This window comes from Bombina bombina, chromosome 8 (assembly GCF_027579735.1).
Source record: "Bombina bombina isolate aBomBom1 chromosome 8, aBomBom1.pri, whole genome shotgun sequence".
NCBI classification, from domain to species: domain Eukaryota; kingdom Metazoa; phylum Chordata; class Amphibia; order Anura; family Bombinatoridae; genus Bombina; species Bombina bombina.
Genome location: NC_069506.1, coordinates 153,507,383 through 153,534,261, shown reverse-complemented (window position 1 = coordinate 153,534,261; position 26,879 = coordinate 153,507,383). Strand labels below are relative to the sequence as shown.

At 35.9% G+C, this 26,879-nt stretch overlaps 1 protein-coding gene across 2 annotated transcripts in view; it reads left to right on the top strand.

Moving 5' to 3' along the window:
• Positions 1 to 3,835: 3,835 nt before the first annotated feature.
• LOC128638596 (uncharacterized) overlaps positions 3,836 to 26,879 on the top strand; it is a 98,650-nt gene continuing 75,606 nt past the window's right edge. The window contains exons 1-3 of one of the 2 annotated variants that reach the window (XM_053690651.1): positions 3,836 to 4,006; positions 20,604 to 20,772; positions 23,345 to 23,601. In XM_053690651.1, the coding sequence (XP_053546626.1) occupies positions 3,917 to 4,006; positions 20,604 to 20,772; positions 23,345 to 23,601 (516 nt within the window). In that variant the 5' untranslated portion in view covers positions 3,836 to 3,916. Of the gene's footprint in view, positions 4,007 to 20,603; positions 20,773 to 23,341; positions 23,602 to 26,879 lie in introns of both variants that reach the window. The other variant, XM_053690650.1, reaches the window with a different exon arrangement.

Sequence of the window (26,879 nt, the reverse complement as noted above, 5' to 3'; positions counted from 1 at the left end):
ATATATATATATATATATATATATATATATACACACACACACACACACAACTATGCCATGTGAGTGGTTTATACACATACACAATTTTATTTTGCTAGTTAACCTTTAGTAATCAAGCTTTTCATTTATAGCAACAGCCTTACAGTCTACAAACATCTTGTCAAAGTGCCCTAAAGGCTGTAAATTACAATCGGCAGCTTGTAATAAAGAGCAGAGCAGCTAGTCCCACATAACCTCCTCACTTCCAAGGCCTTTATAGAACAAAAACATAAATCCTGAAGCAGAATTTAACCCCCTGGCTATAAAAAAGGAATACAGCACATAAGTGAATACACTGCAATCCTCTGTGGTAGCCAAGGGGTTAAAGTGTGCTCTCCTTGTTATGTTGTCATTATAGGCAGCATTAGAAGCCTTGTACAGTCCTAACCTGTCCTGAAGCCTTCATTCCTTCAACATAAAGTGTCTGCTCCACAGTTATCAGCACGGAGCTTGGCTGTGTGAGGGAGGCAACAGAAGTACATAAAATAAAAGTGAAACTTTAAAGGGACATTAAACCCAACCATTTTCTTTCATTATTCAGATAGAGAATACAATTTGTAAAAAGTTTCCAATTTACTTCTATTATCAAATTTGTTTAGTTCTCATGTTATTCTTTGTTGAAGGGATACCTAGGTAGGTAGCGTGCACATGCCTGAAGTCCTACATGACAGGAAATAGTGCTGCCATCTAGTGCTTCTGCTAATGTATAACATTGTTACAAAACTGCTGCCATATAGTGTTGTGGACACATGCACACTCATGAGCTTACTTACCAGCTTTTTAACAAAGGATAACAAGGAAACAAAGAACATTTGATAACAGAAGTAAATTGGAAAGTTGTTTAAAATTGTCTGTTCTATCTGAATCATGAAAGAAAAGAATTGGGTTTTATGTCCCTTTAACAGTAAACATGCCTGGCGAAAATGGGAGGGGTTTAGTTTGCAGGAAGCCCTTGATTGCAAGTATTGTCTCCAAAGGCTGTGCTAAAAAATATTAAGTTAAGAGTAACAATATTTTTGTCCTTGCCATTCCCATTTGGTTTACTGTTTAAAGTAATATGTGAAGTCATAAATCAAAAAGTTTTTATTGTATTACATTTAAAGAATGGTGGATACCAAAAACTTTTGTAAATTTTTACTTAGTTGAGAGAAAAAAAAGTGTGTTGTCCTAAAAAAGTGGAAGGGTACCAATACTTTCAGCCTAATCTGTAAGAAAAAAACAAATACTTAATTCTGACAAGGTAAGGGTCAGACTATCAATGTAGATTATCCCATGTGGACTTACATTTTTAAGAATTCTTGTATTATTACTATGACACACACACACACACACATACAATTTATCATTTTATATTACCATCTCAATGTGTTTAATGTTCCTATAAGGTGCTTAAGCACTGATTTAGTTTAGTTAGTTAATAACAATTAAACATGTATTTAAACAACTTGACATGTATTCCTTTCTAATCTCCATATAATAGTTAAATATAAATATACAGTATAATAATAAATACACAATAATACTTATAGCTAAGCTATCTAGTATGCCAACTGCTATTGCAAATAATTATTTTCCTATCATGATTGTTGATGCAAAACGGATATTCCGCCTTAAAAGAGCTAATGACTGGAGACAAGATGGGGGAGGTAAACAAAAAAATAGATAACAGTATTAAACCCAAGGTTCCCTGGGATAAAGTGGAACAAGCACAATTTTCAGATGTATTTTACAGCGAAAGTTATCAAAATAAATAAGGAATTTGTAATGACTGTTTTATTTTCAATAATGAAACATTTATGCACAGTTAAAATTTGAGTTTAATGGTCCTTTAATATGCTGCTGTCAGCCTATTGAGTATATTATAAAATATAAAAAAAAATAATACAAAAATAAAAAACTACAAAGCAAATGTGCATGCCTTGTTTTACAGAGTTATCTGTTTCTATGGCTTTGGGGCAACAGTCCCACATATGCTGAGCAATAAAGATGAGTAGGAGGACTCTCCTCTGTCTAGGAGTTAGGGCTGATCAAACCCCTCCCTGGATAGAAGAGACAATTACCACTCATATAAAACACTGACTAACCTCTTCATATATACTGCACATAGTGATGGACCCTTTTCAGTGACACTAACATAATTATCTCTATCCCTTTACTTACAGAGAACTGCAAATAAGTGCTTCTTGTCAGTCAATCAACTGATTAATCCACTCCACTTAAATACAGAGAACAGCCCAAAACGGTTTTAATCAAACAATGAGCTTATTAACCCTCTCATATCAGAGAATTTTTTTTTTTAATTATATCTTTATTAACACGAATCAGCTGTTATTTCTCTAAATAATTCTCTGAGTTTAACCACTTCCTATCATCCACACTGAGAGAACCTCCCATCACAAACACACACAATGCAGGGATTAAAGGGATAGGAAGGTCAATATTTAAATGTGCATGGGTACATTTCAATTTTAAATTGAAGCATTTTTGCAATATACTTCCTTTAGCAAAAATGCTTCTAAAAAAGTTATTACTGTTTTTACAGTGGCATACACGCATATGCTGTGAGGGCCTGTGCACCAGTATTCAAACAGCACACCTTATCAGAGAGTCAGCAGTGGCTTGTATTATACAAATAAAGTCTTCACAGAAGCAATACAAACCACTGCCAGCTTTCTGAGCTTCAATACTAGTGCACGGGCCCTCACAGCATATGTGTGTATGCCTCTGGACAACAGGTATAACTTTACTAGAAGCATTTTTGCTAATAGACGCATATTGCAAAAATGTTTCTATTTAAAATTGAAATGATCTTATGCACATTTCAATTTTAACCTTACTATCCCTTTAAATTCTAACAATAGCTTAGAAATATTTATCTTCTAACACACTTCTACATGAGCACATAAAAACAGAAGAATTATGTGGTCTCACTTCAACCCCTTCTCCTTAAAATGCACATATTCAGAACTTTGGTTATAACTAGGTTCTAATATTAAAGGGACAGGGAATCCCAAAATTGTCTTTTGATGATTTGAATGGAACATAGAATTTAAACAACTTTCCATTATCAAATTTGCTTTATTCTCTTGTTATCTTGTGCATTACTGGCAGCTAGCTGAACACATCTAGTTAGCCAATCACAAGAGACAAATGTGTGCAGGCACCAATTAGCAGCTAGTTCCTACTAGTTTAGGATATATGCATATTCTTTTTCAACAAGGGATACCAAGAGAATGAAGCACATTTGAAAATAGAAGTGAATTTAAAGGTAACTTAAAGGGCCAGTCTAGTCAAAATTAAATTTTCATGATTCAGATGGGGGCATTCCATTTTAAACAACTTTAAGGTAATCCCATAAGTAAAAAGTATATAAATATAACAGTGTTGGTTATGCAAACGGGTAGTAAGGGGATTATCTATCTATTCTGGAGTAGACATGCTCTACCTGAATCATGCAAATTTAATTTTGACTTTCCTATCCCTTTAATTGAAATATACTTATTTGTGTTTCCTTTCAACTCTCCCATCCAATCGAGAAAGCCAACATCATATTCTATAAAAATAAACAATAAGTTAAAAACAATATTTTCCTGACGTTCCTTGTTCATTCTCTTCACACAATCTCTGCTGTAAAGTATTTATCAGAATTCTGCATAAATGTCATCATTCAGAGCTCTCTGCACAGAAAAGATAATGCACTACATGAACCTTCCAGTCTCCTGCTTCCTGTTGCTGTTTGTATCACGTGGTCATTGTAGTCATGTGACAGATATGACATCACGTCATCACAGGTCCTTTAACCGGATGGAAACTAGCTGCTTCCCAGCATCGGTGTATTTTGTTGTAAAGTTATACAGGACCGATATATCTGTATTTCATGGAGGCGATTTCAGAAGCTGAAGTCGATGACAGTTCGCCTCATATATCATTTGGCAATGCCTTTATGTCAAGCTGTCAATCACCACAGGTACCTTGTGCAGATAGGTATCACCACAACTTCTCTATGGCTATTTATTTACTTGCCTAGTGTTCAAACTCACAGTACAAGAAGTATAAAAATAACTTTTACACAGTTATGTAGTGTCTTAGGTTGAATATATATCGTGATGATGTCTGATTTTGTAGAAACACAACTTTCACCTTTCTTCTTCTTTATCTATATGCCAGATTTTATTTTTCTTAAGTAAATATTTTTTTACTACTGCATTTTGTTTAATATGTTATTGGATACAATTATCAAATCATATTTATTTCCTTAATATTTAAGTTGCTTGTTTATTAATTGAAGGCAGAAAATAGGATAATGCAAATCTGCAGATGAGATAATGTTCAGATTTCTCTCTTTAAAAATATTAATTTATATGGTTGATATTTTTTAAATTGAATGAATTATCATAAAGTTCACAGTGCATATGGCTACATTTATATTTGTAAATATATGGTTTATATGAGATGTAGTAACCATTATGAAATTGTATTAGAAAATATTTTTTAAAAAATCGATTGTTCAAAATATTAAAAGCCTAAAATCATGCAAATAATAATAAGAAGCTCTGACATCAGGTTGCCACTTACGTTCTATGTTTTTTTATCACTAAAATGGCTTTATGATGCATATAGCTGATTTATAAGCTGCTATTATTATATGTGACTTTGTATGTTTGATTGATCTCTAGTATAGATTTTATCAGAGTGACTATATCTGCATATGCTCTAACTGAGTTGACATTCTAGATTTCTGTGCTGCTGTATTTGTACTGTATATCTTCTTCTATGCCATCACACAAATGTTCTGTATAGTTTGACCAAACAGTATAATTTGTTACTTTTTTATGAAAAAAAAAAGTAAATTATGACCTCATTTGTACTGTGATTAATAATGTGAATGTTTGTGAAGCCTCAGTTTCATGGATAAGTTTTGCACCTTTCAGTGAGGATTCTTGAGTTTTATATATTATGATAAATGTAGTAACATTGAATTCTACACATTTATAATTTTGTTTCTAGCAAGGCGTCCATAGTCTATTATTTTTTTATTTATTATTTCAAATTACATCCTCATTTTGTATTTTTAAGCTTGAACTGTAAAAACAAAGTACATATAGTAACAGCATTATTTACAATATCTCAATTGAATTTATAGACCTCTATTAGCGTTTACTAGGGTTTCCGTTACCGCCTAGTGTAAGGACATATAAATTAAAATGGAGTCTAAGGATTGGTTGTTAAGGGTTGACATTTTAAAACCTCAACTAGTGCATCCAGATTCAGGGATACCACTACATGGGAGACAATGAGTGTTAAGTTTCTGTTATATAGGGTTGGATATGAATGACCTATCTACCTAAAATAACTTGATGTGATACAAGTTATTGAAGGAGCTGTAAGTAACGTGATAGGATGTTGGTAAACAGACATTAAAGATCCTAATAAGAGCTGAACTAGAATAGAAATAACACAGAGCACATGTTCTTTAGTTAGGGGTAGAAAATCAAATCTAGTATTTAAATACCATCTAATTGCCCATCATATGCTATAAAACTCTAGGGGGAGAATAAAATATTGGTCTCAACATAATTGTGTGGCCTTCAGCAATCCAAAACCCCACGTAGAATATATTAGGCAGGTGTATATTGAAATATAGGTGTGTACCCTTATGACTTAGGAAAACATATACAGCACATGTAGGACCCCTTATCTGAAACTTCAGTGGAGATTATTAAAGGGCCACTATACCCAAAATCTTTCTTTCATGATTCAGATAGAGAATACAAATTTAAACAACATTACAGTTTACTTCTATTATTTATTTTGCTTCATTTTTTATATATCCTTAGTTGAAGAAAAAGCAATGCACATGATGAGCCAATCACATGAGGCTTCTATGTGCAGCAACCAATCAGCAGCTACTGAGCAAATCTAGATATGCTTTTCAGCTGTCAGTATATTTATAAGAATCTTAGCAGTGCTATCCAAATAATATATATAAGTTTATGGCAGGGTTATAAACACAATACAAAGAAATAGAAACCCTTATCAACCATGCACCTACTAGACCATACAATTAATATAAATACCTGAATTCTTTTATTTAGTTAATATCCATGAACATATTGAACTATATTTGCAATAAAAGGAAACTAAATAAAAGTTTATATGCGTTAAACCAACTCTTAAGATATGCTATCCTTCTTACAAAACCCAGAAAAATATACCTTCACAATTCAGCCTTTTATTTATTTAACACAATGGGACTAAAAACCTTTAACATCTAAGCAATACAATTCTAAACAGTGTTTATAAAACAATAGGATAATATATATATTCTGCTATTTAACTGCAATTTATCCTAATACAAAATTAACTGACAATATCAGAACTTGCATAGATGAGTTACTTGGTCAATCAGACGCGGATTTAAACAATATATATATAGGCTGTGAAATGCTAACTAAAACACACTGTTTCTTTAAATCTATTAAATACAAATTGACTATGCATATAACTTATCTTATAATAAAACTTTTATATACATCACCCAAATAAACAGCAATCCGGTTCCCAATGTTTTGCAACAGATCCAATTCACCTCAGAAATTCAAAATTGGGGTAAAGCATATGGAGTCCATATGGTAGGTGTGTGCTTTTGATTAATAACTGCCGCAGTTACTCCTTTCTGGATCAAAATAACACAACCCTCTCTTAGTCTCTATGCTGGGGTTAAATCATCTGATCTTACCCCTCCCCTTTTTGATTATTTATCAGTCATTGGTGAATATTGGAAACGCCCACGGCCTTGTCTTGGATTAGTTCTTCGCAACTGAACATGGATTGGTTTATTTGGTAAATGTGTTGTCAAGGAAATGCATTCTTTGCAACAACCAATCATCTCATGGTTGCAATTCCGCATCATAACACTAGGTGGCAGCAGACGTACAAACAAACAAATACAACAAGACCATCTCTAACATTTTTAAGCAAGTTAAATTTTTTTTTTTTCATAAAATGGTTATTTAATCAGATCACACTCTCTGCATTAATCATATATAACCCCAATTACAGATGGTTAATATTAGGTTATTTTTTTCTGATTATTCTGATACCAAATATGTTATATTATTAACATTTTATTTTATTTAGGTAATTTAATACTGCTAATTATTAGTTTAAAATGCATTACAATGTTATCGGTATCCTGGCATTTATATGTGAATAATAGCTTATTTTTAATTCAGTATTGTACTGTATTCCAAGTGAATCCTGTCTATGTAGATCTGAAATAAAAATAAATGTTAATAATCACTTCTCTTCAGGTCCATAAACATCTATTCATGTTCTTAAACACACAGAGGCTAAGATATTCATGCTTTCAAAACATACACATATATATATATCATATATATATATATATATATATATATATATACATATATATATATATATATATATATATATATATATATATATATATATATATATACATACACATACACACACACATCTCATGTCCATTAAAACATATACTGTTGCTTTGAAATCATAATGTAAGTCATTTGTCTTCACTGTGTTATTCTAACCCCCGACACAACGTCTGTGTTACGTGTATTCTGATGTTATCATCCAAACAGCCTGAGTCACTCAACAAGTCTGTGCCAATTATCAGTTCCTTTGAAGAATGTTTGTATCTCTCACATTTCTTCAGACGGATCGGCATTTCTCTTGGAGGAAATCCATATATTTGCTGTATCCTGAAACTGTGTTAGTTTCCATTTCCTTTCAAAATTACTTCCCCCAACATTCCTCTAAGTGACTGTTCTGAAATTTGGCAGGCCAAATGTTCCATTGTCTCCCCCTGTGTGTTCAGCATAATTTTACATAATGAATGTGGGAGATCTCTTAGGAACAAACCTTTGTCTACAGACCATGTTCATATCCACAGATCTATTAAATAAAGACAAATATACCTCTATATATTATTTAATAACATTTCAAATACCTTGACATAAATCCCCCTTTCCAATTCAAAAATATGTAGGACACATGTATTTGAATTGGATCAAAGTTAGTGGTATTTGGTGAGGATGTTGACCGTACACATCATGGACAGTCTTCTATGTAGATAGTCTGTCAATTTTGAACCTTCATGTTTATCAGTTAGGCATCTTTAAACTATAGTATGTCTTTAGTTCATTTGGGGATATGACACTTCATTCTCCCTCTATGACTTGTAGTTGGGATCTGGGATGACACGCTCGCAATTGATTGATATGGACCCATTTATCTATGAAACTTTCATTTTTGGGGATCCGTATTTTATAGGCCACTGGAGATATTTTGTCAGTAATGACGAAAGGACCTTTCCATGAGGGAAGAAATTTCTTCTCCCTAACCTGATCTCTTCCAAAGTTATAAAGATAAACTTTATCATTTATTTCATATTTCTTTTTGGATGTTTTGAGATCATAATAGGTCTTAGTGGCAGTTGCGGCTCTTTCTAAATTCCTTTGAGCAAATGCAAAGGCATATTGCAGGTGCTTTCTTAAGTTTTCCACGTATTGATGTGTATTGGCAGCGTCTATCAAATTTTGGTCTGATGTACGGTACAGCAGATGCTGAGGTAGAACCATTCTTCTACCAGTCATCAGCTCAAAAGGCGACACCTTGGTAGCACTACTTGGAGTTGCTCTTAATGCCATTAAGACTAGAGGTAGTTTTACATCCCAGTCTTTACCTGTTTCACTCACAAACTTTTTGAGGATTTTAACAATAGACTGGTTGTAACGCTCTACACCACCACCTGAGGCAGCTCTATAAGCAATATGGAGCTTTCTTTTAACCCCTAGTATTTTCCACATTTCTGTCATTACTTCGCTAGTGAAGTGGGTCCCCCGATCTGATTCGATTCTTTGGGGCAAACCAAATCTGGAAAATACATGGTTGATGAGCAACGCTGCACATGTTTCAGCACTATTGTTAGGTGCACTAATGCACTCTACCCATTTAGTGAACAGGCATGTTACGGTTAACATGTATTTGTTACCTCTTGATGATCTTGTTACCGGGCCAATAAAATCAATTTGTATATCTGACCATGGCATTACCATCCCCCTTTTCTGCAATGGCGCTCTATGCGTTGGTGCAGTGGGTTGGAACTGTGGGCAGATTAAACACCCTTGACAGTAGGTTTGAACATCTTTCAACATGTGTGGCCAAAAAGCGTAGTCACGCAATATTTCGTACGTGAGTTTGGCACCGCGATGACCAGATGTGGGAGCATCATGGGCATGTTGAAGCATTAGACCTCTGAACTTGGTGGGTACTACCCACTGTTGGATGCCAGTTTTGGAGGTTCTAATTAACAAACCATCCTGTAATCTGAATTGTGATCTAGATTTTATTAAGATTCTCAGATCTTCTTTGCCAATACAATCATCTTTTGAGATGGGGTTGCTTTCAGGATCTTCTATGTGTTTATAGAAGATGCCTACAATGGCATCTTCTTTTTGACTAGTGATCAGGTCCTCACTAGGAGAATCCTGACTCCATTGTACCAAGTTAGGCTCACTCTGTTGTTTTGCCTGGTTTCTGGTAATGGCTTCTACCTGAATTGCACCCATTAAATGGTCAATATTAAGGAGTTCTCCAGTTATGGCTCCTTGTTTGGCTAATGAATCCGCAAGGTCATTGCCTTCCTTATCAGGACCTAAAACTCTGGAATGACCCTTGGTCTTTTTCCAGTGTATGGTTAAATCATTGGATACTACCAGATTATCAATCTCGCAGAACAATTTGCCATGCTTGACTGGTTTGTTATTGCTTTTCTGCATGCCATTTCTTTTCCAAGTTGGCAGGTATTCAACAAAACTGTCACGCACATAATTTGAGTCAGTTATGATCACAAATTCATGAATACCATGTTCAATAGCCATTTCAACGGTTTTGAAAACAGCAGTTAGTTCTGCAACCTGACTGGATCTTGGTCCAATATTGAAACCTATAGATATATTTGGGAATCCATTTGCCCCAGTTATACCAATGCCAGCGACTAATCTGCGCTCACTATCAATAGTGGCGTGGTAAGAACAACCATCAACATACACCCAAGGTAATGTTTGACAATGGTCCTCATTGTACATTTTATATGGGGAAAGCAATTGTTCCTCCAGAAAATCATCTTCTGATAATTCTTCCCCAGGATCTCTAGCAGTACAGTCGTGGAGCTCAGCAAGCCCTCGTGCGACTGGATTCTTTTTATTCTGCTTGTAGCGAATTTCTAATGGCCAGCCTTGCAAGGAAAGAGTCCACGCTGTTATGCGGCTATTAGATAAATTCCCATCTCTTATTCTCTCACTTTGCAAATATAGCAAAGGCTGGTGGGCCGTTTCTACAATAATTTTCTCGCCCTGTATATAGCTGCGGAAATTTTGTAGAGCCCATACAGTAGATAAGAGGGCTTTTTCGCAATCGTTAAACTTTATTTCTACTGGGGATAGATTTTTGCTCGCATAAGCAATGGCTTTGTTGAAATTATCATGCTTTTGGTATAACACAGCACTCATGCTTACATCTGTGTACCCTGTTTCTAAGTAGAAAGGTTTACCACCTTCAGGGTACGCTAAGCAAGGTGCTTGAGTGAGTTTTCTCTTCAGCTCTCTGATGGCTGTCTCTTGAGACTCACTCCAGTGCCATTTCACATCCTTCTTTAGAAGAAGTAGTAGTGGTTTAGCTAATTCCGCATAATTATCAATGAATTTGCGAGAATAATTTGTCATACCCAGGAATGATCTCAATTCCTTTAAGTTAGTTGGATTTTTAGAATTCACTATCGCTTCCACCTTTTTCTTCTGGGGATTTAATCCGTCAGAGGTAACTTCATGTCCCAAGAAGTTTACACGAGTGCGGCACCATTGAGCTTTTTGCAGGGATAATTTGACACCTGCCCTTTTAAGTTGGCTGAGGACGTGTTTAAGCTCTGCGATGTGTTTTTCAAAGTCTGTGCTTTTGATTAAAACATCATCAACATAAGATAAGGTTCCCCTTTCCAGTGCGTCAGGCATAGCCTTATGCATGAATACAGCAAATTCATGTCCAGAATTTATGTATCCAAATGGAAGTCTCTGGAATGCATACTGAACCTTTTGGAAGGAGAATGCTAGCTTATATTGGTCCTCTTCATGTACCTTTATGGTCCAATATCCCTGTGCACAATCAATGGCAGTGAATATTTTGGATCCCTGCATTTGTGCTAGGCACTGGTCAATGTATGGTACAGGCCAGCCAGACATGTATACTCGTTTGTTTAGCTGTCTTAAATCAGCACACAAACGCCATTGTCCATTGGGCTTAAGGACACCTAGAATAGGATTATTATAAGAGCTGTGCACCTGTCTGATAATATCTCTTTCTTCCAAATTCCTTATGATCTCTGCAAGAGAATCATATGAGGCTAAGGGAAGTCTGTATTGTTTGACAAATACAGGTGGCGCATTAGGATCTGTTTGTATTCTTGCAATGTGCAAGTCTGTGGTACCACAGTCATAAGAATCCTTAGCGAAAATATCCTTGTACTCCATCAGGAGTTCTCGCAGCTGTTGGCGTTCATCATCGCTAGAACAGCCATTGGCTAAGGATATTTGCTCTTCGACTATTTGCTGAAATCCTGGAAAGATTTCAGGCTGTCCTATTTCATAGGCTTCTTCCAATCTAGAGGTGAGATCCCCTTGATTATAGTTTACATTGCTCCCATGACTCTGGGTATTGGGGTAATCTTGCTGTTTGATTGGCTGATCAAACACTAGAGAGGCTTCTTCAATTTTACAGATGCCTTCCTCTGAGCTGAAGGGATAAATAGACTGAATATTAAATAGACCCTCTGGCATAGATGCAAAGGATTGTTCTATTAATTGTTCTTCAGTTAGGTATCCTTCAGGTATTAGCCCAATTACATTATTCTGGAATCCAAAAGTGTAATAACTTGATTCCAGTGCATATCCTATGGTAGTTCCCTTGGATAATGTTATATCCTGTGGGGTCATGTTATGCACAATAATATTTATTGGAACAGTTCCAATATTCACCATAGGAGTGTAGGTTACTGTGACACCCAGATTTTGTATTCTATGGGAGAGGCAAATCAGTGTTTCAGAAGTTTTTAATTTCTGCCCTCTCTTTACCTGTAAGGGTAAAAGAAATTTATCAGCCCCAGCAGGAATTATAACATCGCTAGATACTTGCATATTCACAGCATATGGCAATTGCTGGTTTGATTTCAGGGCTGCATTTTCATCCTGAAATACTTCAGGGTCCCCCTTTAACCTGCTCCAGAGGCAAGAATTAATCAAATCTATTTGTATGGCATATCTATGTAAGATATCATTGCCAATGTATATTTGATTATGGGGAGTATTTAAAACTAAAAACAGGTGCTTCACTGACTTATTTCCTATAGAGATAGATAATAAGCACTTAGCTGTGATGTTATAGCTTTCAGACCTGTTATCCAGGTTGTGGACACAGTGGTCTTGGGGAGAAAGATATTTAATCACTTTAGGTTCAGCTATTTGCGCTAATAAACCTTCGCTTATATAGCTAGCTTCCTGTTTTAAGTTTATTTTAGCATACTTGGTTTTACCAAGGTCATGCACTTGTATAGGGATAAATAGATCCTCTTTAACTCTCTCAATCCCTGTGAGGTATTGAGCATGGTCTCCCCCTTTAGGGATTTTATGATCCCCCTTGTGGAGTGATATGGTTAATACATCGCCATCTAGGGAAATATTCACTATCTTTCCAGGCGAAATTTTAAAAGTATTACCATCAGAGCCACTAAAAGGAGTCTGATCATCTATTTGTAGGATAGTGATTTCAGGTACAGAGTTATTCCTGAAATGAATCTCCACAGCATCTGGTTTCTCTTCCACCACGTGACAGCTATGTCGGGTGCGAGATATACCAGATTTTTCATAATTGATAGGCCGTTTAACTTGTGACCAAATTACATTATTTATGCAATCAATTATGGTGCTTAATCGCTTCAGGAGATCACTACCAATAATTAAACGATCAGTTGGCAGATCCACTATAATGACAGGGTGTCTTATGACCCTGTTCCCCAATTTAAATTTTAACCAGGCAGTACCGTAGACTTTTAGGGAGTCACCCCCAACACCTATTAGAGAACCGTCAAATTCTCTTATTTTGGGTTTGTGGGGTGTTAGCTCATTTAGCTGTGTGTAGTATCTGTGGGATAAGATAGTTGCCTGTGACCCAGTGTCAATTAATCCCCTGATAGGGTTGGAGACTGAATCTTGCAGCTCAACTAGTAAATATCTTCCTGCAGTTTCTATCATTTCACACATAAAATTTGCATTCTTGTACATCTGTGGGCTTCGCCACGTTTTACCTGGATCCGCTGTGTCATTCGATGCAGAGGAAATTTCATACCTACCTGTTTCCCCTATGACAAGGTCAGCTGGGTTCTTGTGTACTGCATCTGTGGAAATAATGTTAAGAGAACACTGCAGAGGAAAAGTTTGGTTAATTTTTCCCGGCTGATGTCGCTCATTGTCACAGCTAATTTGTCCGTTTCCGGTCTGTGGGGAGATAACATGATTAGTATCATTGATATTTATTACTACATTTTGTATATCTCTCCCCTCCCCTTCAGGTGATACTGCAGTATTTATGACTGTGCCTGTGGTCCACTGCTGACCACTGGCTGTACCCCTAAAAAAATATTGTTCGGTTGCTGAGCCGTAGATTTTTGACTCATATTAGCGATTTGTTCGCTCAACCGATTTAATTGGGTAAACAGCATATCTACCTGATTGTACAAGTTACCTCTACCCCTGGGCCTATCTCTTGGTGCCCCATTGTACTGATTCCTGGACCATTGGGTTCCCTCAGAATCAGGGCCACTATTTCTATTCTGGCGTGGTTGCCCCTGGGGTTCAGCTTGTTCAGCGTTAGTACTTTGGGGAGCATTATATACCTGGGGTGTCTGGTTACCCTGAGAATATCTTCGCCGTTTATTGTATCTACCCTTGCGCGGATACCAATTATTTGGTGAGTATTCTCTTTGTGAGTAATTATTCACCTGATTATGTCCCCCACTTTGGTTATAGTCTCCCTGCGCCTCAACCTGTGTAGGGGGAGGGGCAGAATTAAACCTCTGTGGAGATGGCCTGTTTTGACTGGCCACCTCTGCATAAGTCCTCTTGTTAGACTCCAAATTGAGGGGGCTAGGTGACACCCTAGTTTCTGCCACAATTTTGGGTTTTGACTCCTTTTTAACCCCCTGCTCACTGGACTGCTGAATAGAGTATAACTTCGTACTCTCTTTGATCAGCCATTCCAATGAGCAGTCCTCATCAAAATCTCTAGCTAAGTTGATTTTGATGGGTGTAGGCAATGCTTCAAAAAATAAATTTACAAATTCTGAGCCATCAAATCTGGGATTATCTTCAGCCATACTGTACGCATTTTTCAATACAGAAAGGAATTCGACTGGACTCTGATTCGCACGACACTTTAAACCATATACCGCTATTTTCGCGGCAGTTTTAGTGCGATATTGCCCGAATTCTTTTCTGCATTGTTGTTTTACCCCATTCCAGGAATGAATATTCATATCCTTTAGTGAAGCAAAGAATTTGTGATGCTTACTGTCAAATACCCAAGGCAGAAATTCAATTTTCAATTTCTCACTTGTAACATTCATTATAGCTAACGCATTTTCAAAAGCCTGTAAATGATCAATTACAGATGTTGTTCCCTTATTGGAGAATATAGGTACTGCGCGTTGTACGAAAGTGATTATTTTATGGGAATCATAGACTTTATCAGACTTATTTTGGGATTCTCTGTTAGAGTTTCCCTCCCCCGCATCAGCTGCGCTACAGCTGTCCTCTGGATTTACATCCTGAGGGGATTGTCTATTTGGGAAATCTACTTCTGACCCGTTAGGGGTCATTTGTCTATGTTGTTCTATATATTTTCGTACCTCGTCCCTGACGCGTTCGCTAAAGGAGTTAGCATTATCTGTATTATTCTCATTGCTAATATAGGGGTTTTCATTATGGCGATATGACCTTTTTAAATCGCTTAATTCTCTCTGGCTTTGCGCAAGCTGTTTATTTAAATCTTGTATCTGCGCGATTAAGTCCATATTGTGCTTATCTAAGGTGGCTAGGTTTTGGGCAAATTCATCCATTTTATTTTTGGCTGTTTTTAAACCCTCTTCGCGTCTGCGCGAGGAACGAATACTATTTTCTAGCTCCTGTATTTGCAATCGTTTGTCTGTGACACAAAACGACATTTCGTCAATTATGCATATTAAAAGGGGCCAGGATTTTAGTATTAGTTCGTCTCGCTTTATGGGAGCTTTGCATTGATTAATCATTAATAATTCCTGGAAGAATTCATTCTCTTCATTCCACATATTATTATTAACGGTAATATTTTTAGCCCTAGTTTCAAGCATATCCATAAAATCATTTAATTCACCCGCAATATTAAACTTCCCTTTAAGGTAACTTAAGATATCTTTCTTAAGGACCTGACCTTTAGTAATAGGTATGGTTATGGGACCAATTTCATTGCTATGTATAGAATTAAATGAGTCACTTCTGGCTACAGACATTATTGTATTGGTTTAGTATTTATTTAACTAAAATGCTAATACAATTTTTGCCAATAAAAAGAGAGAAAAAAATTTATATTTCAAAAAAAAAAAAAAATATTATTAATTTTGAAATATGAAAAATTAATATTCCGAAATATGAAAAATTAATATTTTTGATTAACTTTGAAAATATGAAAAATTAATATTTTTGACTAATATTGAAATATGAAAAATTAATATTTTTATTAATTTTTCAAAATTAATCTTTAATAATATTTCAAGATATTAATGTCAATCTCGAAATATGAAAATTAATATTTCAACTTTTCAAAAAAAAATATATCTTCAAAATATTAATATCGAAATATGAATTTTTTTTTTTTTTTCTCTTTTATAATAATTTCTGTTTACTTACAAATATATTATATCAATTATGATGGATATTATTAAATCTCATGCAATGCCTCCAATTATTATGTCAGTATATTTATAAGAATCTTAGCAGTGCTATCCAAATAATATATATAAGTTTATGGCAGGGTTATAAACACAATACAAAGAAATAGAAACCCTTATCAACCATGCACCTACTAGACCATACAATTAATATAAATACCTGAATTCTTTTATTTAGTTAATATCCATGAACATATTGAACTATATTTGCAATAAAAGGAAACTAAATAAAAGTTTATATGCGTTAAACCAACTCTTAAGATATGCTATCCTTCTTACAAAACCCAGAAAAATATACCTTCACAATTCAGCCTTTTATTTATTTAACACAATGGGACTAAAAACCTTTAACATCTAAGCAATACAATTCTAAACAGTGTTTATAAAACAATAGGATAATATATATATTCTGCTATTTAACTGCAATTTATCCTAATACAAAATTAACTGACAATATCAGAACTTGCATAGATGAGTTACTTGGTCAATCAGACGCGGATTTAAACAATATATATATAGGCTGTGAAATGCTAACTAAAACACACTGTTTCTTTAAATCTATTAAATACAAATTGACTATGCATATAACTTATCTTATAATAAAACTTTTATATACATCACCCAAATAAACAGCAATCCGGTTCCCAATGTTTTGCAACAGATCCAATTCACCTCAGAAATTCAAAATTGGGGTAAAGCATATGGAGTCCATATGGTAGGTGTGTGCTTTTGATTAATAACTGCCGCAGTTACTCCTTTCTGGATCAAAATAACACAACCCTCTCTTAGTCTCTATGCTGGGGTTAAATCATCTGATCTTACCCCTCCCCTTTTTGATTATTTATCAGTCATTGGTGAATATTGGAAACGCCCACGGCCTTGTCTTGGATTAGTTCTTCGCAACTGAACATGGATTGGTTTATTTGGTAAATGTGTTGTCAAGGAAATGCATTCTTTGCAACAACCAATCATCTCATGGTTGCAATTCCGCATCATAACACTAGGTGGCAGCAGACGTACAAACAAACAAATACAACAAGACCATCTCTAACATTTTTAAGCAAGTTAAATTTTTTTTTTTCATAAAATGGTTATTTAATCAGATCACACTCTCTGCATTAATCATATATAACCCCAATTACAGATGGTTAATATTAGGTTATTTTTTTCTGATTATTCTGATACCAAATATGTTATATTATTAACATTTTATTTTATTTAGGTAATTTAATACTGCTAATTATTAGTTTAAAATGCATTACAATGTTATCGGTATCCTGGCATTTATATGTGAATAATAGCTTATTTTTAATTCAGTATTGTACTGTATTCCAAGTGAATCCTGTCTATGTAGATCTGAAATAAAAATAAATGTTAATAATCACTTCTCTTCAGGTCCATAAACATCTATTCATGTTCTTAAACACACAGAGGCTAAGATATTCATGCTTTCAAAACATACACATATATATATATCATATATATATATATATATATATATATATATACATATATATATATATATATATATATATATATATATATATATATATATATATATATACATACACATACACACACACATCTCATGTCCATTAAAACATATACTGTTGCTTTGAAATCATAATGTAAGTCATTTGTCTTCACTGTGTTATTCTAACCCCCGACACAACGTCTGTGTTACGTGTATTCTGATGTTATCATCCAAACAGCCTGAGTCACTCAACAAGTCTGTGCCAATTATCAGTTCCTTTGAAGAATGTTTGTATCTCTCACATTTCTTCAGACGGATCGGCATTTCTCTTGGAGGAAATCCATATATTTGCTGTATCCTGAAACTGTGTTAGTTTCCATTTCCTTTCAAAATTACTTCCCCCAACATTCCTCTAAGTGACTGTTCTGAAATTTGGCAGGCCAAATGTTCCATTGTCTCCCCCTGTGTGTTCAGCATAATTTTACATAATGAATGTGGGAGATCTCTTAGGAACAAACCTTTGTCTACAGACCATGTTCATATCCACAGATCTATTAAATAAAGACAAATATACCTCTATATATTATTTAATAACATTTCAAATACCTTGACACAGCAAAGAATATCAAGAGAATAAAACAAATTAGATAATATAAGTAAATTAGAAAGATGTTTAAAATTGCATTCTCTTTCTAAATCATGAAAGAAAAAATGTGGGTTTCATGGCCCTTTAAATTATATGACTTGTGGTGGTGTGTAATATAATTTTAAGATACTTATGTAGATATGATACTCTATGGAACATGAACTAACAACATGGGCTAATTCTTCAATTATAGTATAGGGTAAATACCTAGCGGGGTTGTAACACCCAAGTATGCAGTAGTCTATCATTATATTTGCATCATAGGATGAAGCAGACAGTAGCTTCATGAATATACGTGTAGACGGTCTGACCCATGAGTGATATGTACAGTTTAACATCTATTGTTCAGATCGTCACATGCACATCCCTACATGTTACCATACATTTCACACAACCATACAAGCAAACAAAGCTCCCTGAGGAGATAAATAATGCAAGGGCAACATATATGATAGAATGAGAAGGGCTTCAGTGTAGAACGTAAAATAATAGTGTAACTAGTACCTCGTAGTAAACATTATAAATAGTGTCTCAGCAAGAGTCTCTACTGTAGTTCTGTGAGCCAGACCCAGGGGACAACTACTAAAAGGTAAAAGTTTAATACTGAATTGGGGCCGAACAAATGAAGGGGGAAACATAGCTTATCTGACACCGGTCCTGTGCAGTGGGTTCTAACCTACCCCTATTTTCAGCTTGCAGCTCAATAAATATTGCACAATTGCCAAGGGGCCATCCGCTGCATTCTGTAAATAACTATCCCCACTAGGGCACTGCGTAGGGAAAGATGGAACAGAGATACCGTCGCAGGGAGCGATTTCAATCACGTAGATACTCCATTGTTGTCTGGGTGTAAGCTGCTCTCGCACCTTGAAGAAGTATATCATGGTCGTATTCCTGCTCAGCTCAATCTTTAGTCTCTGTAAAGTTTGGAGCGTAGATTGAGGGGTAGGCTTAGTGGGGATTAGCTGGTATAGTGCTGAACCACAATATCCTTGTCGAAGTGATCCTTCCATCACTATAGCCATCCGATTGGAGATCTGGTGCTGGGACAGAGGGTAGTTGGAGGTGTTAGTCGGAGCCAGGTCCTCTGCTCCTCTCTCTGGGATTCCAATAGCCGATCTCCGGTTCAGGCCAGTAGATTCCTTCTGAACCATTTCTGCCACCAACAGGGGATCATGTAGGGTAAACAGGGAACTTCGGGGCCTCATAACATAACCCACATGGAGCTCTTCAGTAATGGGGACATTCTGGAAACCTTGTTCCGCTGTTTCAGCTATAGTAGAACGAAATTCAGATTGTAGCGTCTTTTCAAATGTAGTTTGGAACCTTATTATAAGATTGGTTATTTCCTTAATAATACGATTGTCACACACCATGTTGGTGATATCTGAGTAGGTGTCAATCAGTAGGAGAGAAAAGTCTAATATTGCTGCGGTGCACAGTCTTGTATCCTATTAAAGGATATCTTAACCCCAGAGTTTGGGGGGGGGTACAGAAAAACGCGTCAGCCCCAGACCTATGCTTTACTACTATAACAGGAGTATCCACTTGAGATATTTAGGATGCGTAGATGTTGCTGGTTACAAAATGGACCCTAGGCCTGCAGAAGCACTTATCGCATAGCTGTCTCAAAGAACATAGGCAAAGATAGTGTCTGATCCTCAGAACTGGGTATCTATCTGTTCCTGGCTGGAAAGACTTTCAAAAGTCTGCCAATAGCAGTATATTTACAATATAAAACAGATAGAAAGTCCATCAAGCTGCAGGAGCTTCACAAAAACACATCTTCCCGCAATGAGAATAGGCTCCACCCCCATTGTTTTAATATATAATGGAATCTATAGTATATAGTATCTATATCTAGTTGCAATATAGCTAACCTACTCTATAATATTCTATAAGGTTTGATACCTATGAAATATGTCAGTGCCTCTGTTTGTTATTGATGTCATTGCAACGCAAGGGTTTATATGTATTTATGTATGGAGGAATAAAGCTATTCTGCTCTACAATTTTGTATATTATTTGATGCATATGAAACTGCACTCTGTATTTGACTCATTATATCGTATATCCTCAATAAAAAAAATATAATGCTAAAAAAAGGCTAAGACCATACATCAAAAAGATACATTCAAAAACTCATACATATGAAACAACGCTGTTTTTTTAATCATTTTATTTATTTTTGAATGAAAAAAAGTTAAATTACAGCTGTTTGAATTAATTTTGATATTAATAGAGCTTCCATTTACCAAAAATAAAAAAAACTAGCGCATTTTAAAATAACCTCTTTTAGACAATATCAGACAAAAATATCAATTTGTTATAATCATTGTTTATTTATATCCTTTTTCTAACTCTAGGGCACTGAAAATTATACTATTGCACCTCTTGATTTTGGGATAGAGCAAGAAATTGGTTCTGAGAAACAAACGTCAAAAAGAAAACTGAACAGGGCTTTGAAGAAGAGAAACGAAAGAAGTGGCAAAATAGCAGGACAGCTTTGCATATACCAGGTTCAGGATGAGTCTGGTAAGAGGAATTAAAGGGACAAGAAACCCCAAAAATGTAATTCATGATTCAGGTAGAACATACAACTTTCAAATTTTACTTTTATTATCAAATATGCTTCATTCTGTTGTTATCCTTTGCTGAAGGAACAGCATTGCACTACTGTCAGCTAGCTGAACACATCTAAATAGCCAATCACAAGAGACAATTGTATGCAAGCACCAATAATCATCTAGTTCTCACTAGTGTGCGTATTTATTTCCAACAAGTGATACCAAGATAACAAAGCACAGTTAAATGTAAAAGTGATTTTAAAAGTGTCTTAAAATTACATGTTCTATCTGATTCTTGTAAGTTCAATTTTGACTTTCCTATCCCTTTAAATAAGAAATATGAAAGAACAAAACTGTTTGGCACATGTAGCTGGTACACATGTATTGTATTCAATTATGCATTTACTTGTTTTTATATTAAAGGGACAGTCAACACCAGATTTTTTGTTGTTTTAAAAGATAGATAATCCCTTAATTAACCATTCCCCAGTTTTGCATAACCAACACAGTTATAATAAAACATGTTTTACCTATGTAATAACCTTGTATCTAAGCCTCTGCAAACTGCCCCCTTATTTAAGTTCTTTTGACAGACTTGCATTTTAGCCAATCAATGCTCACTCTTCGGTAAATTCACGTGCATGAGCTCAATGTTATCTATATGAAACACATGAACTAACACCCTCTAGTGGTGAAAAACTGTCAAAATGCATTTAGTTTAGAGGCGGCCTTCAAGGTCTAAGACATTAGCATAGGTTTAGCTTTCAACTAAGGTTTAGCAAGGTTTAGCTTTCAACTAAGAATACCAAGAGAACAAAGCAACATTGGCGATAAAAGTAAATTTGAAAGTTGTTTAAAATTACATGCCCTATTTGAATCATGAACAGTTTTTTTGGACTTGACTGTCCATTTAAATGCAATATATGCATATAAAAGGGATACTAAATCCAAATATTTTATTTCATGATTCAGATAGAGCATGCAACATTCTAATTTACTCCTATTATCGTTTTTTCTTCGTTCTATTGCTTTCTTTATTTAAAAAGCAGGAATGTAATGGTTAGGAGCCGGACCATTTTAGATTCAGCAACCTGGATATTTCTTGCTTATTGATAGCTACAATTTAGCCACCAATAAGCAAGCGTAACCAAGGTTTTGAACCAAAAATGGGCCGGCTCCTAAGCTTACATTGCTAAATTCCTTTTTAAATAAAGAAAGCAAGAGAATGAAGAAAAATTTATTGTAGGAGTAAATTAGAAATTTGCTTAGAATTGCATGCTCCATCTGAATCATTAAAGAAAAAAAATGGGTTTAGAATCCCTTTAATATATTTTTTGTATGCTTAAAACCTTTTTCCTTTTTTTTGGTATGCCAGTTTTATTTTTTTCACACAAACACAACAGACATTTATAGTTATACTTTATATGGCCAAAAGTATGTGGACTATCACACCTATATGAGCTTGTTGGACATCCCATTCCAAAAAACATTAATATGGAGTTGGATATTTGTGCCTAGCAATTTAATATACCTTTTTAATGCACCTGCTAGGTGTAATTCTCAGAATGCCCCTCAGCCAGAGGAGCAGGTCCTTTTTTCTTCTTTGGCCCCTTACAACAACACTGCCAGATCAAAGATATTGGACCATGGGATTTAAAGTGATGGTGAATTAAACAACTTTATATTTTGCCAGTTGATGTGTATTTTAAAAATAGTATTAGTTTAGTTGATGAAAAAATTTAAAACATACTTTAGTAACTTTTATATAACTGCTACCTTGCTACTGCACGCTCCGGCAGCCCCGACACTAAGACCTTTTTTTTTTTTTTCTCTGACGTTTTCGCCATTGTCCAATCCAAATTGTGCTATGCTTCAATGTAAAAAGAAAACCACAGATCTTTTGTGCATGGCGTTGGTAACGCATGTGCAAAAGATCCATTTTTTTTTACATTAAAAATGCCAAGTTTTTAATTGGTCAATGGTGAAAACGTCAGGGGGGGAAAGGGTCTTGATGTCGAGGCTGCCGGAGCGTGAAGTAGCAAGGTAGCAGTTATATAAAAGTTACTAAAGTATGTTTTAATTTAATTTGTTTCATCAATTAAACTAATATTATTTTTAAACTTCACATCGAATGGCAAAATATAAAGGTGTTGAATTTACCATCACTTTAAGTTGTTACTTTGTGTGTGTTGCTCAGCAGTAAATTAACCTTTTGATTGCGTGTGTGTGTTCAGGGCAAACAAGCGGTAAATTCTCTGCAGTCTGTGTTCTGGGCAACCAAGGTGGATTATTTCACTGTTACCTTTGTTTTTAAGGTAATCAAGAGTGTCACATATTAGTTATTTAACTCTTTGATTGCCAACGTTTCCTGGTCAATCAAAAACTGCTGCATTTATGATTTTTGCAATCAGAATATTAAGTTTTCATTACAAATCAGGTTCTGCTTAACATACTGGTCTTGATTATTTTGCAGGTACAGCTGAGAAATAAATGATTCATGCATGCACTTATTGATTACAATTCTGTCTTCTCTTTAGCAGAATTACAGTCTGGTATTGGAGACCTTGTGCTGGCTGCAGAGTTGATGGAGAAAGCAAGTGAAATAACACATCACCACTTAGATGATATGAGTCAAACTATTCTGCATGACCATGGAGAATATTGCTTGCCCGATGAACCAGAGCTCTTAAAACAGATGGTAAAAGAGCTGAAAAAGACAACTTATCAACAGAACCAATTACTCATTTCCTTGCAGGAAACACTAGAATTTAAAGAGAAACAATACCAGGAGCTGCAGGTAACACAGACTCATAATTACGCTGTTCTGAAAGGTCCTATTGTTTCCTAAAACTGTAAGGATTTCTTAGCAAGGGACATGGTGTAATAGAGGTGTGTAATATAGTGGCACATAAGTAGTGCAAGGGACATGGTGTCATAGAGGTAAGTAATATAGTGGCACATAAGTAGTGCAAGGGACATGGTGTCATAGAGGTAAGTAATATAGTGGCACATAAGTAGTGCAAGGGACATGGTGTCATATAGTGGCACATAAGTAGTGCAAGGGACATGATGTAATAACGGTAAGTAATATAGTGGCACATAAGCAGTGCAAGGGACATGGTGTAATAGAGGTAAGTAATATAGTGGCACATAAGTAGTGCAAGGGACATGGTGTAATATAGTGGCACATAAGTAGTGCAAGGGACATGATGTAATAGCGGTAAGTAATATAGTGGCACATAAGCAGTGCAAGGGACATGGTGTAATATAGTGGCACAGAAGTAGTGCAAGGGACATGGTGTAATAGAGGTGTGTAATATAGTGGCACATAAGTAGTGCAAGGGACACGGTGTAATAAAGGTGAGTAATATAGTAGCACAGAAGCAGTGCAAGGGACATGGTGTAATAGAGGTGTGTAATATAGTGGCACATAAGTAGTGCAAGGGGCACAATGTAATAGCGGTAAGTAATATAGTGGCACAGAAGCAGTGCAAGGGACATGGTGTAATAGAGGTGTGTAATATAGTGGCACAGAAGCAGTGCAAGGGACATGGTGTAATAGAGGTGTGTAATATAGTGGCACATAAGTAGTGCAAGGGACACGGTGTAATAGAGGTATGTAATATAGTGGCACATAAGCAGTGCAAGGGACATGGTGTAATAGAGGTGTGTAATATAGTGGCACATAAGCAGTGCAAGGGACACGGTGTAATAAAGGTGAGTAATATAGTAGCACAGAAGCAGTGCAAGGGCCATGGTGTAATAGAGGTAAGTAATATAGTGGCACAGAAGCAGTGCAAGGGATATGGTGTAATAGAGGTATGTAATATAGTGGCACATAAGCAGTGCAAGGGACATGGTGTAATAGAGGTGTGTAATGTAGTGGCACATAAGCAGTGCAAGGGACATGGTGTAATAGAGGTATGTAATATAGTGGCACATAAGCAGTGCAAGGGACATGGTGTAATAGAGGTATGTAATATAGTGGCACATAAGTAGTGCAAGGGACATGGTGTAATATAGCTATGTAATATAGTGGCACATAAGTAGTGCAAGGGACATGGTGTAATAGAGGTATGTAGTGGCACATAAGCAGTGCAAGGGACATGGTGTAATAGAGGTAAGTAATATAGTGGCACATAAGTAGTGCAAGGGACATGGTGTAATAGAGGTATGTAATATAGTGGCACAGAAGCAGTGCAAGGGACATGGTGTCATAGAGGTGTGTAATATAGTGGCACATAAGTAGTGCAAGGGACACGTGGCATAGAGATGTGTAATATAGTGGCACATAAGCAGTGCAAGGGACATGGTGTAATAGAGGTATTTAATATAGTGGCACATAAGCAGTGCAAGGGACATGGTGTAATAGAGGTATTTAATATAGTGGCACATAAGCAGTGCAAGGGACATGGTGTAATAGAGGTATTTAATATAGTGGCACATAAGCAGTGCAAGGGACATGGTATAATAGAGATATGTAATATAGTGGCACATAAGCAGTGCAAGGGACATGGTATAATAGAGATATGTAATATAGTGGCACATAAGCAGTGCAAGGGACATGGTGTAATAGAGGTATTTAATATAGTGGCACATAAGCAGTGCAAGGGACATGGTGTAATAGAGGTGTGTAATATAGTAGCACAGAAGCAGTGCAAGGGACTTGGTGTAATAGAGGTATGTAATATAGTGACACATAAAATGTGCAAGGGACACAGTGTAATAAAGGTGTGTAATATAGTAGCACATAAGCAGTGCAAGGGATATGGTGTAATAGAGGTATGTAATATAGTGGCACATAAGTAGTGCAAGGGACATGGTGTAATAGAGGTAAGTAATATAGTGGCACAGAAGCAGTGCAAGGGACATGGTGTAATAGAGGTATGTAATATAGTGGCACATAAGCAGTGCAAGGGACATGGTGTAATAGAGATATGTAATATAGTGGCACATAAGCAGTGCAAGGGACATGGTGTAATATAGCTATGTAATATAGTGGCACATAAGCAGTGCAAGGGACATGGTGTAATAGAGGTATGTAATATAGTGGCACATAAGTAGTGCAAGGGACATGGTGTAATATAGTGGCACATAAGTAGTGCAAGGGACATGATGTAATAGCGGTAAGTAATATAGTGGCACATAAGCAGTGCAAGGGACATGGTGTAATAGAGGTATGTAATATAGTGACACATAAGTAGTGCAAGGGACATGATGTAATAGTGGTAAGTAATATAGTGGCACATAAGCAGTGCAAGGGACATGGTGTCATAGAGGTATGTAATATAGTGGCACATAAGTAGTGCAAGGGACATGATGTAATAGCGGTAAGTAATATAGTGGCACATAAGCAGTGCAAGGGACATGGTGTCATAGAGGTAAGTAATATAGTGGCACATAAGTAGTGCAAGGGACATGGTGTAATATAGTGGCACATAAGCAGTGCAAGGGACATGGTGTAATAGAGGTGTGTAATATAGTGGCACATAAGTAGTGCAAGGGACACGGTGTAATAGAGGTATGTAATATAGTGGCACATAAGCAGTGCAAGGGACATGGTGTAATATAGCTATGTAATATAGTGGCACATAAGTAGTGCAAGGGACATGGTGTAATAGAGGTGTGTAATATAGTGGCACATAAGTAGTGCAAGGGACATGGTGTAATAGAGGTATGTAATATAGTGGCACATAAGCAGTGCAAGGGACATGGTGTAATAGAGGTGTGTAATGTAGTGGCACATAAGCAGTGCAAGGGACATGGTGTAATAGAGGTATGTAATATAGTGGCACATAAGCAGTGCAAGGGACATGGTGTAATAGAGGTATGTAATATAGTGGCACATAAGTAGTGCAAGGGACATGGTGTAATATAGCTATGTAATATAGTGGCACATAAGTAGTGCAAGGGACATGGTGTAATAGAGGTATGTAGTGGCACATAAGCAGTGCAAGGGACATGGTGTAATAGAGGTAAGTAATATAGTGGCACATAAGTAGTGCAAGGGACATGGTGTAATAGAGGTATGTAATATAGTGGCACAGAAGCAGTGCAAGGGACATGGTGTCATAG